The sequence below is a fragment of the Chiroxiphia lanceolata genome, chromosome 3 (genome assembly GCF_009829145.1).
Source record: "Chiroxiphia lanceolata isolate bChiLan1 chromosome 3, bChiLan1.pri, whole genome shotgun sequence".
NCBI classification, from domain to species: domain Eukaryota; kingdom Metazoa; phylum Chordata; class Aves; order Passeriformes; family Pipridae; genus Chiroxiphia; species Chiroxiphia lanceolata.
Window position 1 is genome coordinate 117194987 of NC_045639.1, and position 14801 is coordinate 117209787.

A 14801-nucleotide genomic window follows, 5' to 3' on the forward strand; every position below is an offset into this window, starting at 1 on the left:
AATCCTGCCCCAGAGGACGCCCGGGAGCGCCTGGAAAAGCTCCCGGCATCGGGAATGGGTGGATTTGTGGGATTTACGGGCGGACAGGGGAGGATTTTTTTTTGGGATTTCAGGCGAGAACTTCCCGCCGAGCTGGAAAACTTTCCCCGAGCCGGGAAGGGGCTTTTATTCCTGGATATTTGCTTGGAAAAAATCCCGGTTTGTCCGCGCGGATCCGAGGAATCTCCTTACCTGGAGCCGGGAGAGCCGGGAGGGGATCCCGAGCCCCCCATTCCGGGATTTCGGGATCGGGATGCGGCGCTCCGGGATCGGGAGAGGATTGGGATCGGGAGAGGATTGGGATCGGGAGAGGACCGGGATCGGGAGAGGATTGGGATCGGGAGAGGATTGGGATGGGGAAAGGATTGGGATCGGGAGAGAACCGGGATCGGGAGAGGACCGGGATCGGGAGAGGACTGGGAGAGGACTGGGATCGGGAAAGGATTGGGATCGGGAGAGGGTTGGGAACGGGAGAGAACTGGGATCGGGAGAGGATTGGGATCGGGAGAGGATTGGGATCGGGAGAGGACCGGGATCGGGAGAGGATTGGGATCGGGAGAGAACCGGGATCGGGAGAGGACCGGGATCGGGAGAGGATTGGGAGAGGACTGGGATCGGGAAAGGATTGGGATCGGGAGAGGGTTGGGAACGGGAGAGAACTGGGATGGGGAGAGGACTGGGATCGGGATAGGACTGGGATCGGGAGAGGACTGGGATCGGGAGAGGACTGGGATTGGGAAAGGACCGGGATCGGGAGAGGACTGGGATGGGGAGAGGACTGGGATCGGGAGAGGACTGGGATCGGGAAAGGACCGGGATCAGGAAAGGACCGGGATCGGGAGAGGACTGGGATCGGGAGAGGACCGGGATCGGGAGAGGACTGGGATCGGGAAAGGACTGGGATCGGACTAGGATCGGGAAAGGACCGGGATCGGGAGAGAACCGGGATCGGGAAAGGACTGGGATCGGACTGGGATCGGGAAAGGACCGGGAGCGGGAGAGAACCGGGATCGGGAGAGGACCGGGGTCGGATTGGGATCGGGAAAGGACCGGGATCAGACTGGGATCGGGAAAGGACCGGGATCGGGAGAGGACCGGGATTGGGAAAGGACCGGGATCAGACTGGGATCGGGAAAGGACTGGGATCAGACTGGGATCGGGAAAGGACCGGGATCGGGAGAGAATCGCGATCGGGAAAGGACTGGGATCAGACTGGGATCGGGAAAGGACTGGGATCAGACTGGGATCGGGAAAGGACCGGGCTCGGGAGAGGACCGGGATCAGACTGGGATCGGGAGAGGACCGGGATCGGGAGAGGACCGGGATCAGACTGGGATCGGGAAAGGACCGGGATCGGCTCCGGCTCCCGGCGGGTGGTGACGCCGGGATTGGGGGACGGATTGGGGGCGGGATTTTGGGATTGGGGGAGGAGGAAAAACCTTGGGAAGGAGGGAGGAGGGGGAGGGAGGAGGGGGGAGGGAGGGACCGGGAAAGATTCCCGAGGGGCGGGAAAAAACGGCTGGAATGGCCGGGGGGGGGGGGGGGTCCCTTCCCTAAAATAAACGGGAATGGGGGGAGGGGGATCTGTGGGAGAGGGGGAGGAGGGAGAGAGAAAAGCGGGAGCCGGGAAATGGGGATTTGTGGGATTTGGTCCTTGGGATATGGCAGGAGATCCCAGGGAACATCCCAGGGAACATCCCAAGGCTCCAGGATCTTCTCCCAGGATTTATTCCTTGGGATATTTTGGAGTATCCCAGGGAACATCCCAGGGAACATCCCAAAGCTCCAGGATCTTATCCCACGATTTATTCCTTGGGATATTTTGAGGGATCCCAGGGAAACATCCCAGGGAACATCCCAAGGCTCCAGAATCTCATCCCAGGATTTGTTCCTTGGGATTTTTTGGGAGGTCACCGGGAACATCCCAGGGCACATCCCAGGGCACATCCCAAAGATCCGGGATCTTATCCCAGGATTTATTCCTTGGGACATTTTGGGGGATCCCAGGGAACATCCCAGGGAACATCCCAAAGCTCCAGGATCTTGTCCCAGGATTTATTCCTTGGGATATTTGGGGGGATTCCGGGGAAACATCCCAGGGAACATCCCAAGGCTCCAGAATCTCATCCCAGGATTTGTTCCTTGGGATTTTTTGGGAGGTCACTGGGAACATCCCAGGGAACATCCCAGGGAACATCCCAAAGATCCAGGATCTTATCCCAGGATTTATTCCTTGGGATATTTGGGGGGATTCCAGGGAACATCCCAGAGAACATCCCAGGGATCATCCCAAGGCTCCAGGATCTTGTCCCAGGATTTGTTCCTTGGGATGTTTTGGGGGATCCCAGGGAATATCCCAGGGATATTTTGGGAATGGGTGGGGGTTTTCCTACTGGGAGACACTACTGGGATAAGGACAGGGATGGGAAGAGGAATATTTTGGGAATGAGAGGGGGGACACTGAGGGAATGAGAACAGGAATATTTTGGGAATGGGAGGGGGTTTTCCCACTGGGAGACACCAAGGAGATGAGGACAGGGATATTTTGGGAAGGGGGAGGGAATTCTCCCTTTGGGAGACAACAATGGGATGAGGGCAGGGATATTTTGGGAATGAGAGGAGGGACACCAAGGGGATGGGAACAGGGATAATTTGGGAATGGGAGGGGGTTTTCCCACTGGGAGACATCAAGGAGATGAGGACAGGGATATTTTGGGAATGGGGAGGGAATTCTCCCGTTGGGAGACACTGAGGAGTTGGGACACAGGGATATTTTGGGAATGGGAAGGGGGACTCCGAGGGAATGGGAACAGGAATATTTTGGGAATGGGAGCAGGTTCTCCCACTGGAAAGGACTGGGGGAATTGGGAGTGGGATCCATTCCAAGGCCTGGATCCCATTCCCAAGGCCTGGATCCTCTCCCAAAGCCTGGATTCTGTTCCCAAAGCCTGGATCCCATTCCCAAAGCCTGGATTCTGTTCCCAAAGTCTGGATCCCATTCCCAAAGTCTGGATCCCATTCCCAAAGCCTGCATCCTGTTCCGAAGGCCTGGATCCCATTCCCAAGGCCTGGATCCTGTTCCCAAGGCCTGGATCCTGTTCCCAAAGCCTGGATCCTGTTCCCAAGGCCTGGATTCTGTTCCCAAGGCCTGGATCCCATTCCCAAGGCCTGGATCCCATTCCCAAGGCCTGGATCCTGTTCCCAAAGCCTGAATCCCATTCCCAAGGCCTGGATTCTCTTCCCAAGGCCTGGATCCCATTCCCAAGGCTTGGATCCTATTCCCAAGACCTGGATCCTGTTCCCAAAGCCTGGATCCTGTTCCCAAGGCCTGGATCCCATTCCCAAGGCTTGGATCCTATTCCCAAGACCTGGATCCTGTTCCCAAGGCCTGAATCCTGTTCCCAAGGTCTGGATCCCATTCCCAAAGCCTGGATTCCATTCCCAAGGCCTGGATCCTCTTCCCAAGGCCTGGATCCTGTTCCCAAAGTCTGGATCCCATTCCCATGACCTGGATCCCATTCTCAAGGCCTGGATCCTGTTCCCAAGGCCTGGATCCTCTCCCAAAGCCTGGATCCCATTCTCAAGGCCTGGATCCCATTCCCAAAGTCTAGATCCCACTCCCAAGGCCTGGATCCCATTCCCAAGGCCTGGATCCCATTCCCAAGGCCTTGATCCCGTTCCCTCCCTTTTGGAGGAGGCGACGCCACATCCCGACTCATCCCTGCTCCTTTTCCCTAAGGATGCAGACCCGGATCCGGGGCCGGCACAGCTCAAGCCTCTTTATTGGAGGGATTTGGTGGAATCCCGGCGGGAATTCCGCCTCTTCCCACCGGGATGCACGTGGAGAGCAGGGTGCCCCCGGCCCCGGAATTCTCCCGGGAGAATTCCGGACTTATGGACACGCAGGGATCCTCTGGGGGAGGTGAAGCTGCTGGGATGGAGCCAGGCCCCAAAATCCTGGGATTTGTCGGGAAGAACCTCTGGGAAGCGCCGGGAGCGGGATGAGGGGCAGCTCCGGGTGGGAAGGAGGAGCCGTGGGAATGCGGGGCTGGAAAAGAGGGAATGCTGGGATGAGAGGATTCCGGGGGGGGACTGAGGGGGAACGGGGGGGGGGGTGTGTGGAATTTTGGGAATTCCAAATTCCCAAAGAGGGAAACGGCGGGAATTTGGGAATGGGGGTGGGGTGGGGTGTTGTGTGTGCCACGGACACGCCTGTGTGGGGGGGTCACGTGGTCAATGACGTCACATGTGCAATGACGTCACATGTACAGCGACATCACACACACAGTGACGTCACGTGTGATGACATCACGCATACAGTGACGTCACATGTCTGGAGACATCGCAGGTACAATGACGTCACACACACGATGCGGTCGCGTGTGTGATGACGTCACACGCACAGTGACATTGCCTGTGATGACGTCACACACGCAATGATGTCATACAGACAGTGAGGTCACATGTGTGGAGACATCACACGTAAAATGACCTCATGCGCACGATGGTGTCACACGTGTGATGACGCCACGCGTACGATGACGTCACACGTACAGTGAGGTCACGTGTGTCATGACGTCACGTGTACGACGGTGTCACACATGCGATGATGTCACTCATGCAATGGCGTCACGTGTGGGGACGTCACACGTACAGTGACGTCACACGTACAGTGAGGTCACATCTATGGTGATGTCACACGTGCGATGACGTCACACGTACAATGACGTCACGTGCGTGGAGACATCACACGTACAATGATGTCACACCTACAATGACGTCACACATACAATGATGTCACGTGTGTGGAGACATCACACGTACAATGACGTCACACGTACAGCGAGGTCACGCGTGTGATGACGTCACACGTGCAGTGACGTTGCCTGTGGTGCCATCACATGTACAATGATGTCACACGTACAATGAGGTCATGTATGTGATGTCATCCCACATACAATGATGTCACATGTACAATGTGTGATGACATCACATGTACGATGACATTGCCTGTGATGACATCACCCATTCAATGACATCACCTGCACGGAGACATCGCGCATACAATGACGTCACATGCACAACGATGTCACGTGTGATGACGTCACACACGCCATGACGTTGCCTGTGGTGCCCATGACGTCACATGTGCGGTGACATCAGAGCATGAGGGGGTGCCCACACGTGGCACTGCATGTGTGACGTCACTGCATGTGTGATGTCATTGTGTGCGTGATGTCATCCCACACGTGACGTCATTGTATGTGTGATGTCACTGCACGTATGACGTCATCTGCGGGTATGACGTCACTGTACGTGTGCTGTCATCACACGTGTGATGCTGTGTGTGTGATGTCATTGTTTGTGTGACATCATCACCCCTGTGATGTCATTGTACGTGTGATGTTGTGTGACGTCACTGCACGCATGATGCCATCTCAGACATGACATCATTGTATGTGTGACGTCACCTCACATGTGACGTCATCGTGTGTGATGTCACTACATGTCATCACATGTGTGACATCCTTGTACCTGTGACGTCATCACACACGTGACACCATTTCACGTGCGACATCATCGTACCCATGATGTCATCACACAGGTGCGATGTCATAGCGCACGTAAGATTGCACACGTGACATCATCACGTGTGACGTCATCGCGCGCAATGTAATTGCACATGTGTGTGATGACATCACACGCGTGATGACGTCATGGTTGCAGTGACATCACATGTCACCCCCCCGGGCCACACCCATTCCCAGAGCACGAGAGCACCCAGGACACCCCAAATCAGGATCCCCCAAATCCCAGGAGCCCGCAAATCTCGGGAGCCCCCAAATCCCAGGACACCCCAAATCTCGGGATCCCCTAAATCCCAGGACACCCCAAATCAGGATCCCCCAAATCCCAGGATCCCGCAAATCTCGGGAGCCCCCAAATCCCAGGACACCCCAAATCTCGGGATCCCCCAAATCCCAGGACACCCCAAATCAGGATCCCCCAAATCCCAGGAGCCCGCAAATCTCGGGAGCCCCCAAATCCCAGGACACCCCAAATCAGGATCCCCCAAATCCCAGGAGCCCGCAAATCTCGGGATCCCCCAAATCCCAGGACACCCCAAATCAGGATCCCCCAAATCCCAGGAGCCCGCAAATCTCGGGAGCCCCCAAATCCCAGGACACCCCAAATCAGGCTCCCCCAAATCCCAGGATCCCGTAAATCTCGGGAGCCCCCAAATCCCGGGAGCCCCCAAATCAGGATCCCCCAAATCCCAGGAGCCCGCAAATCTCGGGATCCCCCAAATCCCAGTATCCCCCAAATCCCAGGACCCCCCAAATCCCTGGACCCCCAAATCCCTGGACCCCCAAATCCCAGGACCCCCCAAATCCCTGGACCCCCAAATCCCTGGACCCCCAAATCCCAGGATCCCCCAAATCCCTGGACCCCCCAAATCCCTGGACCCCCAAATCCCAGGATCCCCCAAATCCCAGGATCACCCAAATCCCTTGACTCCGCAAATCCCAGGATCCCCCAATTCCCTGGACTCCCCCAAATCCCAGGACCCCCCAAATCCCTGGACCCCCAAATCCCAGGATCCCCCAAATCTTTGCTCCCCCCCCAATCCCAGGACCCCCCCAGATCCCTGGACTCCCCCAAATCCCTGGACCCCCCCCAAATCCCAGGATCCCCCAAATCCCTGGATCCCCAAACCACTGGAGCCCCCAAATCCCTTGACCCCCCTCAGATCCCAGGATCTCCCAAATCCCTGGACCCCCAAATCCCAGGATCCCCAAAATCCCTTGCCCCCCCCCCCCAAATCCCAGGACCCCCCAAATCCCAGGACCCCCCAAATCCCAGGATCCCACAAATCCCAGGATCCCCGAAATCCCTGGACTCCCCTAAATCCCAGGATCCCACAAATCCCTGGACTCCCGAAAATCCCAAGATCCCCCAAATCCTTGCCCCCCCCCCCAATCCTGGGACACCCCAAATCCCGGGATCCCCGAATCCCTTCACCCTCCCAAATCCCAGGACCCCCCAAATCCCTGGACCCCCCCAAATCCCTGGATCCCTCAAATCCCTGGATCCCCTCATCCCGTTGTCTCCTACCTCGAGCAGATCCCATCCCATCCAATCCCATCCCATCCTAGTGCTCCGGGTCCTCGCTGTCGCTCCGGAGGCTCCGGCTCAGCTCCGGGTGGATCCTTTGGGAATCATCCTCTGGGCTCCGGAGGCTCCGGTTCAGCTCTGGGTGGATCCTTTGGGAATTCTCCTCGGTGTCGCTCCGGAGGCTCCGGCTCAGCTCCGGGTGGATCCTTTGGGAATTCTCCTCCAGGCTCCAGAGGCTCCGGTTCAACTCCGGGTGGATCCTTTGGGAATTATCCTCGGTGTCGCTCCGGAGGCTCCGGCTCAGCTCCAGGTGGATCCTTTGGGAATCATCCTCCGGGCTCCAGAGGCTCCGGCTCAGCTCCAGGTGGATCCTTTGGGAATCATCCTCCGGGCTCCAGAGGCTCCGGCTCAGCTCCAGGTGGATCCTTTGGGAATTGTCCTCGGTGTCACTCCGAAGGTTCCGGCTCAGCTCCAGGTGGATCCTTTGGGAATTGTCCTCGGTGTCGCTCCGGAGGTTCCAGCTCGGCTCCACAGGGATCCTTTGGGAATTCTCCTCCAGGCTCCGGAGACTCCGGTTCAGCTCCGGTGGATCCTTTGGGAATTATCCTCGCTGTCGCTCCGGAGGCTCCGGCTCAGCTCCAGGTGGATCCTTTGGGAATTGTCCTCGGTGTCACTCCGAAGGTTCCGGCTCAGCTCCAGGTGGATCCTTTGGGAATTGTCCTCGGTGTCGCTCCGGAGGTTCCAGCTCGGCTCCACAGGGATCCTTTGGGAATTCTCCTCCAGGCTCCGGAGACTCCGGTTCAGCTCCGGGTGGATCCTTTGGGAATTATCCTCGGTGTCGCTCCGGAGGCTCCGGCTCAGCTCCAGGTGGATCCTTTGGGAATTGTCCTCGGTGTCACTCCGAAGGTTCCGGCTCAGCTCCAGGTGGATCCTTTGGGAATTGTCCTCGGTGTCGCTCCGGAGGTTCCAGCTCGGCTCCACAGGGATCCTTTGGGAATTCTCCTCCAGGCTCCGGAGACTCCGGTTCAGCTCCGGGTGGATCCTTTGGGAATTATCCTCGGTGTCACTCCGGAGGCTCCGGCTCAGCTCTGGGTGGATCCTTTGGGAATTCTCCTCCAGGCTCCGGAGGCTCCGGTTCAGCTCCAGGTGGATCCTTTGGGAATTCTCCTCGGTGTCGCTCCGGAGGCTCCGGCTCAGCTCCGGGTGGATCCTTTGGGAATTGTCCTCGGTGTCGCTCCGGAGGCTCCGGCTCAGCTCCAGGTGGATCCTTTGGGAATTCTCCTCCAGGCTCCGGGCCAGGCGTCCCGTCAGGAGCAGCACGTGGGCCACCACCCGCACCCCCTGCCGGAGCCTGGGAATGTTGGGAGCCGTTCCAGCCGGGAATGCCGCTCCAGGGCGTCCACAGGCTGGGATTTGGGGGGGACCCAGGGATCTGGGGGGGGGGGGGGGATGCTAGGAATTGGGGGCTCCTGGGATTTGGGGGCTCCTGGGATTTGGGGGATTCTGGGATCTGGGGGGTCAAGGGATTTGGGGGATCCAGGGATTTGGGAGGTCCAGGGATTTGGGGGATCCAAGGATCTGGAGGGGTCCAGGGATTTGGGGGATCCTGGGATTTGGGGGGTCAAGGGATTTGGGATTTAGGATCTCCATCCCCTTCCCCAGGCTGTTATTCCTCCTTTTCCACTCCCAAATCCCACCTGTCCCCTGGAAGCCATGGGACACTTGGGAACATCCCAAGATGTCCACAGGCTGGAATTTTGGGATCTCCATCCCCTTCCCACAGTTGTTATTCCTCCCTTTCCACTCCCAAATCCCACCTGTCCCCTGGGAACTGCCAGGAAGGTTGTTGGAAACTTGGGAACATTCCAAGGCGTCCACAGGCCGGGATTTGGGATCTCCATCCCATTCCCATGGCTGTTATTCTTCCCCTTCCACTCCCAAATCCCACCTGTCACCCGGGAACCATGGGACACTTGGGAACATCCCAAGATGTCCACAGGCTGGAATTTTGGGATCTCCATCCCCTTCCCACAGCTGTTATTCCTCCCTTTCCACTCCCAAATCCCACCTGTCCCCTGGGAACCACCATGAAGGGTGTTGGAAACTTGGGAACATTCCAAGGTGTCCACAGGTCGGGATTTGGGATCTCCATCCCCTTCCCATGGCTGTTATTCCTCCCTTTCCATTCCCAAATCCCACCTGTCACCCGGGAACCATGGGACACTTGGGAACATCCCAAGATGTCCACAGGCTGGAATTTTGGGATCTCCATCCCCTTCCCACAGCTGTTATTCCTCCCTTTCCACTCCCAAATCCCACCTGTCCCCTGGGAACTGCCAGGAAGGTTGTTGGAAACTTGGGAACATTCCAAGGTGTCCACAGGTTGGGATTTGGGATCTCCATCCCATTCCCATGGCTGTTATTCTTCCCCTTCCACTCCCAAATCCCACCTGTCACCCGGGAGCCATGGGACACTTGGGAACATCCCAAGATGTCCCCAGGCTGGAATTTTGGGATCTCAGCTCCATGGAACATCTCCATCCCCTTCCCATGGCTGTTATCCCTCCCTTTCCATTCCCAAATCCCACCTGTCCCCTGGGAACCACCATGAAGGGTGTTGGAAACTTGGGAACATTCCAAGGTGTCCACAGGTCGGGATTTGGGATCTCCATCCCCTTCCCATGGCTGTTATTCCTCCCTTTCCATTCCCAAATCCCACCTGTCACCCGGGAACCATGGGACACTTGGGAACATCCCAAGATGTCCACAGGCTGGAATTTTGGGATCTCCATCCCCTTCCCACAGCTGTTATTCCTCCCTTTCCACTCCCAAATCCCACCTGTCCCCTGGGAACTGCCAGGAAGGTTGTTGGAAACTTGGGAACATTCCAAGGTGTCCATAGGCCGGGATTTGGGATTTCCATCCCCTTCCCATGGCTGTTATCCCTATCCTTCCACTCCCAAATCCCACCCTGTCCCCCGGGAGCCATGGGACACTTGGGAACATCCCAAGATGTCCATAAGCTGGAATTTTGGGATCTCAGCCCTATGGAACATCTCCATCCTCTTCCCATGGCTGTTATCCCTCCCTTTCTATTCCCAAATCCCAACTGTCACCCGGAAGCCTTGGGATACTTGGGAACATCCCAAGATGTCCCCAGGCTGGAATTTTGGGATCTCAGCTCCATGGAACATCTCCATCCCCTTCCCATGGCTGTTATCCCCATCCTTCCACTCCCAAATCCCACCCGTCCCCCCGGAACCCTCGGGATCATTCCCGGGCCGGAATCCTGGATCCCTTCCCCCCCCATTCCCGAGTGACTCACTCCTCCTTCCTCTCCTCCAGCCGGGAACGCTCCTCCCGGGCCGCGTGTTCCTCCAGCTCCCGGCGCACGTTTTCCAGGCTCTCCCGGAATTCCAGGTTGGCCTCGTGGACGGCGGGAAGCGCCCGGGCCACCACGTCCTGGAAGCGGCTCCCGTTTTCCTGCCGGGCGGCCGCCGCTTCCAAGGATCTCAGGGAGGCCTTGGAATCCTCCAGGAGCTCCCGGAGCTCCTCCAGCTCCCGCCGGGAAGCGGGAGAAGGCCCGGAGCGGCCGCAGGGATTGGGGGTGTGGAAGGTGATCCCGCAGCGCCGGGAATTCCGGGGAGGGTCCCCATCCCGGGAAAAGGGGGATCCCGGCTCCTCCATCCCGGTTTTGGGCCTTTCCCGGGCGCCGGAGGGAGGGAGGAGGGCGCAGATTCCCACCAGGATCCAGCAGGAGCCGGGAATCGCCGGGATCATGGCGGCCTGGGGGAAAGAGGGGGGCGGGACGGGAAAATTCCCGCCAAAATTCCCGCGTTTTCCCGTCCTGGGATTTGGGATTGGATGATCCACAGGGAAAGGGGGGAATTTTCCTGCACTCCCCAAATTTGGAAGTGCAAAATTCCCTCCGAAACTCCCTTGTTTTGCCATCCTGGGATTTGGGATTTGGGATTTGGGATTGGATGATCCACAGGGAAAGGGGGGAACTTTCCTGCACTCCCCAAATTTGGAAGAGCAAAATTCCCTCTGAAACTCCCTCATTTTGTCATCCTGAGATTTGGGATTTGGGATTTGGGGGGGTCATATCCCGCTGTTCCCATCCTATGGATGATCCACAGGGAATTGGGGGGAATTTTCCTGCACTCCCCAAATTTGGAAGAGCAAAATTCCCTCCAAAACTCCCTCGTTTTGCCATCCTGGGATTTGGGATTGGATGATCCACAGGGAATGGGGGGAATTTTCCTGCACTCCCCAAGTTTGGAAGAGCAAAATTCCCCAAAACTCCCTCATTTTGTCATCCTGGGATTTGGGATTTGGGATTTGGGATTTGGAATTGGATGATCCACAGGGAAAGGGGGGAATTTTCCTGCACTCCCCCCAAATTTGGAACAACAAAATTCCCTCTGAAACTCCCTCGTTTTGCCGTCTTGGGATTTGGGATTGGATGATCCACAGGAAAAGGGGGAATTTTCCTGCACTCCCCAAGTTTGGAAGAGCAAAATTCCCTCCAAAACTCCCTCCTTTTTCCGTCCTGGGATTTGGAATTTGGGATTTGGGATTTGGGGGGGTCATATCCCGCTCTTCCCACCCTACGGATGATCCACAGGGAATGGGGAGAACCCTGAAATCCCTCATTTTCCCACCCGGTCGCCGGGATTTGGGAATCTGAGTCCCTGGGAAGGGGTTAAAAGGAGGGGGAGAGATCCCGAAATCCCCTCCGGATCCATGGAAAAGCTGGAAAAGCTGCGGGCAGACGAGGCGGCTCCGGCCAATCCCACACCGGAAAACCTCCGGCGCCGGGATGGGAGAGGGATCCAGAGGGCTTGGAATGACAAGGGGAGGGAATTTGGGAATTTGGGGGGTCCCGGTGCCGGGATTGGGAGCGGGATCCAGAGGGGTTGGAATGACAAAGGGGGGGGGGGGGAATTTGGGGATTTGGGGATTTGGGGGGATCCCGGTGCCGGGATGGGAGGGGGATCCAGAGGGCTTGGAATGACAAAGGGGGGGAATTTGGGAATTTGGGGGGGATCCTGGTTCCGGGATGGGAGCGGGATCCAGAGGGGTTGGAATGACAAAGGGGGGGGGGGGGAATTTGGGGATTTGGGGATTTGGGGGGGGTCGCGGTGCCGGGATGGGAGGGGGATCCAGAGGGCTTGGAATGACAAAGGGGGGGAATTTGGGAATTTGGGGGGATCCTGGTTCCGGGGTGGGAGCGGGATCCAGAGGGGTTGGAATGACAAAGGGGGGGGAATTTGGGAATTTGGGAATTTGGGGGGGTCCCGGTGCCGGGATGGGAGCGGGATCCAGAGGGGTTGGAATGACAAAGGGGGAGGAATTTGGGAATTTGGGGGGGTCCCGGTGCCGGGATGGGAGCGGGATCCAGAGGGGTTGGAATGACAAAGGGGGGGGAATTTGGGAATTTGGGGATTTGGGGGGGTCCCGGTGCCGGGATGGGAGCAGGATCCAGAGGGGTTGGAATGACAAAGGGGGGGGAATTTGGGGATTTGGGGATTTGGGGGGGTCCCGGTGCCGGGATGGGAGCGGGATCCAGAGGGGTTGGAATGACAAAGGGGGGGAATTTGGGAATTTGGGGATTTGAGGGGTCCCCTCCAACCCCCCCCCGCGCGCTCCCGTCCCATCCCGGATCCCTGGGAATGCGCTTCCCAGCTCTTCCCAGCTCTTCCCATCCCATCCCAGTTCTTCCCAGCTCATTCCAATCCCATCCCATCCCATCCCATCCCATCCCATCCCATCCCATCCCATCCCATCCCATCCCAGTTCTTCCCAGCTCTTCCCAGTCCCGGCTCTCAGCTCCCGGCGGGATCCCCCCCGCCAAAAAAAATTCGGGAATGCCGATCCCTCTTCCCTTCCCTTCCCCCTTTCCCGGTTTTCGGGCGGCCGCGCTGGCATTTCCCTGGCACCGCGGGCCGGCTCCTTCCTTCCCTCCCTCTGGAATAACAACATTCCAGCCCCAATTCCGCCCTTTTTTTTTTTTAAATTTTCCCTTAATTTTTTTCTCCCCTTCCCTTAAAACGCTCCCACCTTTTTTTTTTCCTTTCCCCCCTGTCTTTTCCCGGGGAGAATCCGTCGGGAATCGGCCGAAATTTGGGAATAATCCCGGTTTTTTTGTGGGTTTTTTTTTCCGGGTGGTGCCGCCCGGGAAGAGGAGTCGGCGCCTGTGGAATGTCGAGGCAGAAAATGTGGGAATGGGGATCCAAACCTTCCCTCCCCCCCCCCCTTCCCAAAAAAATCCCGCCTGGAGCGACCCCGGGAAGGAGGGAAGGAGGAGGGGGGAAAGGGGAACCCCCAAAATAAATCGGTCCCTTCACGAGATCCCCCCTGGGATCGCCCCAGACCCCTCTGAGACCCCCCCAAAATCAATCTGGGACCCCCCAAAATAAATCTGGGATGTCCCAGACCCTCCTGGGACCCCCCAAATCAATCTGGGAACCCCCAAATCCCTCTGGGACGTCCCAGATCCTCCTGGGACCCCCCAAATCAATCTGGGAACCCCCAAATCCCTCTGGGACGTCCCAGATCCTCCTGGGACCCCCCAAATCAATCTGGGACCCCCCCAATTCCCCTGGGACCCCCCGAGACCCTCCTGGGACCCCCCAAATTCCCCTGTGACCCCACACACCCTTCTGGGACACTCCAAATCAACCTGGGACCCCCCAAATCCCCTTGGGATCCCCCAGCCCCTCCTGAGACCCCCCAAATCAACCTGGGACCCCCCAAATCAATCTGTGACTCCCCCAAATTTCCCTGTGACCCCCAGCCCCTCCTGAGACCCCCCAAATCAACCTGGGACCCCCCAAATCAATCTGTGACTCCCCCAAATTTCCCTGTGACCCCCAGCCCCTCCTGAGACCCCCCAAATCAATCTGGGACTCCCCAAATCAATCTATGAGCCCCCAAATCCCCCTGGGACCCCCCGAATCACCCTGTGACCCCCCCCCCCGACACTCCTGGGACCCCCCCAAATCCCCCTGTGACCCCCAAATCCCCTCCTGGGAGCCCCCAAATCAATCTGTGAGCCCCCAAATCCCCCTGGGACCCCCAAATCCCCTCCTGGGACCCCCCCAAATCAACCTGTGACCCCCCAAATCCCCCTTTGATCCCCTCAGACTCCGCCTGGGACCCCCCAAATCCTCCTGGGACCCTCCCAGACCCTCCTGGGACACCCCCAAATCACCCTGTGACCCCCCCAAAATCAATCTGTGACCCCCCCAAATCACCATGGGACCCCCCCAGCCCCTCCTGGGATCCCCCAAATTCCCCTGTGACCCCCAGATCCTCCTGGGACTCCCCCAAATCAATCCGTGACCCCCCCAAATCCTCCTGGGTCCCCTCCAGCCCCTGCTGGGACCCCCCAAAATCAATCTGGGACCCCTCCAAATCACCCTGGGACCCCCCAGACTCTCCCGGACCCCTCAAATCAATCTATGACCCCCCCAAATTTCCCTGTGACCCCCAGACCCTCCTGGGACCCCCCAAATCAATCTGTGAGGCCCCAAATCCCCCTGGGACCCCCCGAATCACCCTGTGACGCCCCAAGCCCCCCTGGGACCCCCCCAAATATTCCTGGGACCCCCCGGACCCTCCTGGGACCCCCCAAATCAATC

General features: G+C 58.0%; 1 protein-coding gene and 1 long non-coding RNA gene across 2 annotated transcripts; both read right to left on the bottom strand.

Moving 5' to 3' along the window:
* Positions 1–3803: 3803 nt before the first annotated feature.
* Positions 3804–7527, bottom strand: LOC116784795. The gene is made up of 2 exons (XR_004356245.1): positions 7156–7527; positions 3804–4104 (listed from the first exon to the last, which is right to left on the bottom strand). It is a non-coding gene; the product is annotated as an uncharacterized LOC116784795 (long non-coding RNA).
* Positions 7528–7731: 204 nt separating this feature from the next.
* LOC116784094 (lamin-2-like) lies at positions 7732–13644 on the bottom strand. Its single transcript, XM_032682270.1, has 3 exons — positions 13219–13644; positions 10481–10941; positions 7732–8506 (listed from the first exon to the last, which is right to left on the bottom strand). Exons 2-3 carry the CDS (start codon positions 10933–10935, stop codon positions 7732–7734), a joined length of 1230 nt encoding a protein of 409 aa, XP_032538161.1. The 5' UTR covers positions 10936–10941; positions 13219–13644.
* Positions 13645–14801: the final 1157 nt, after the last annotated feature.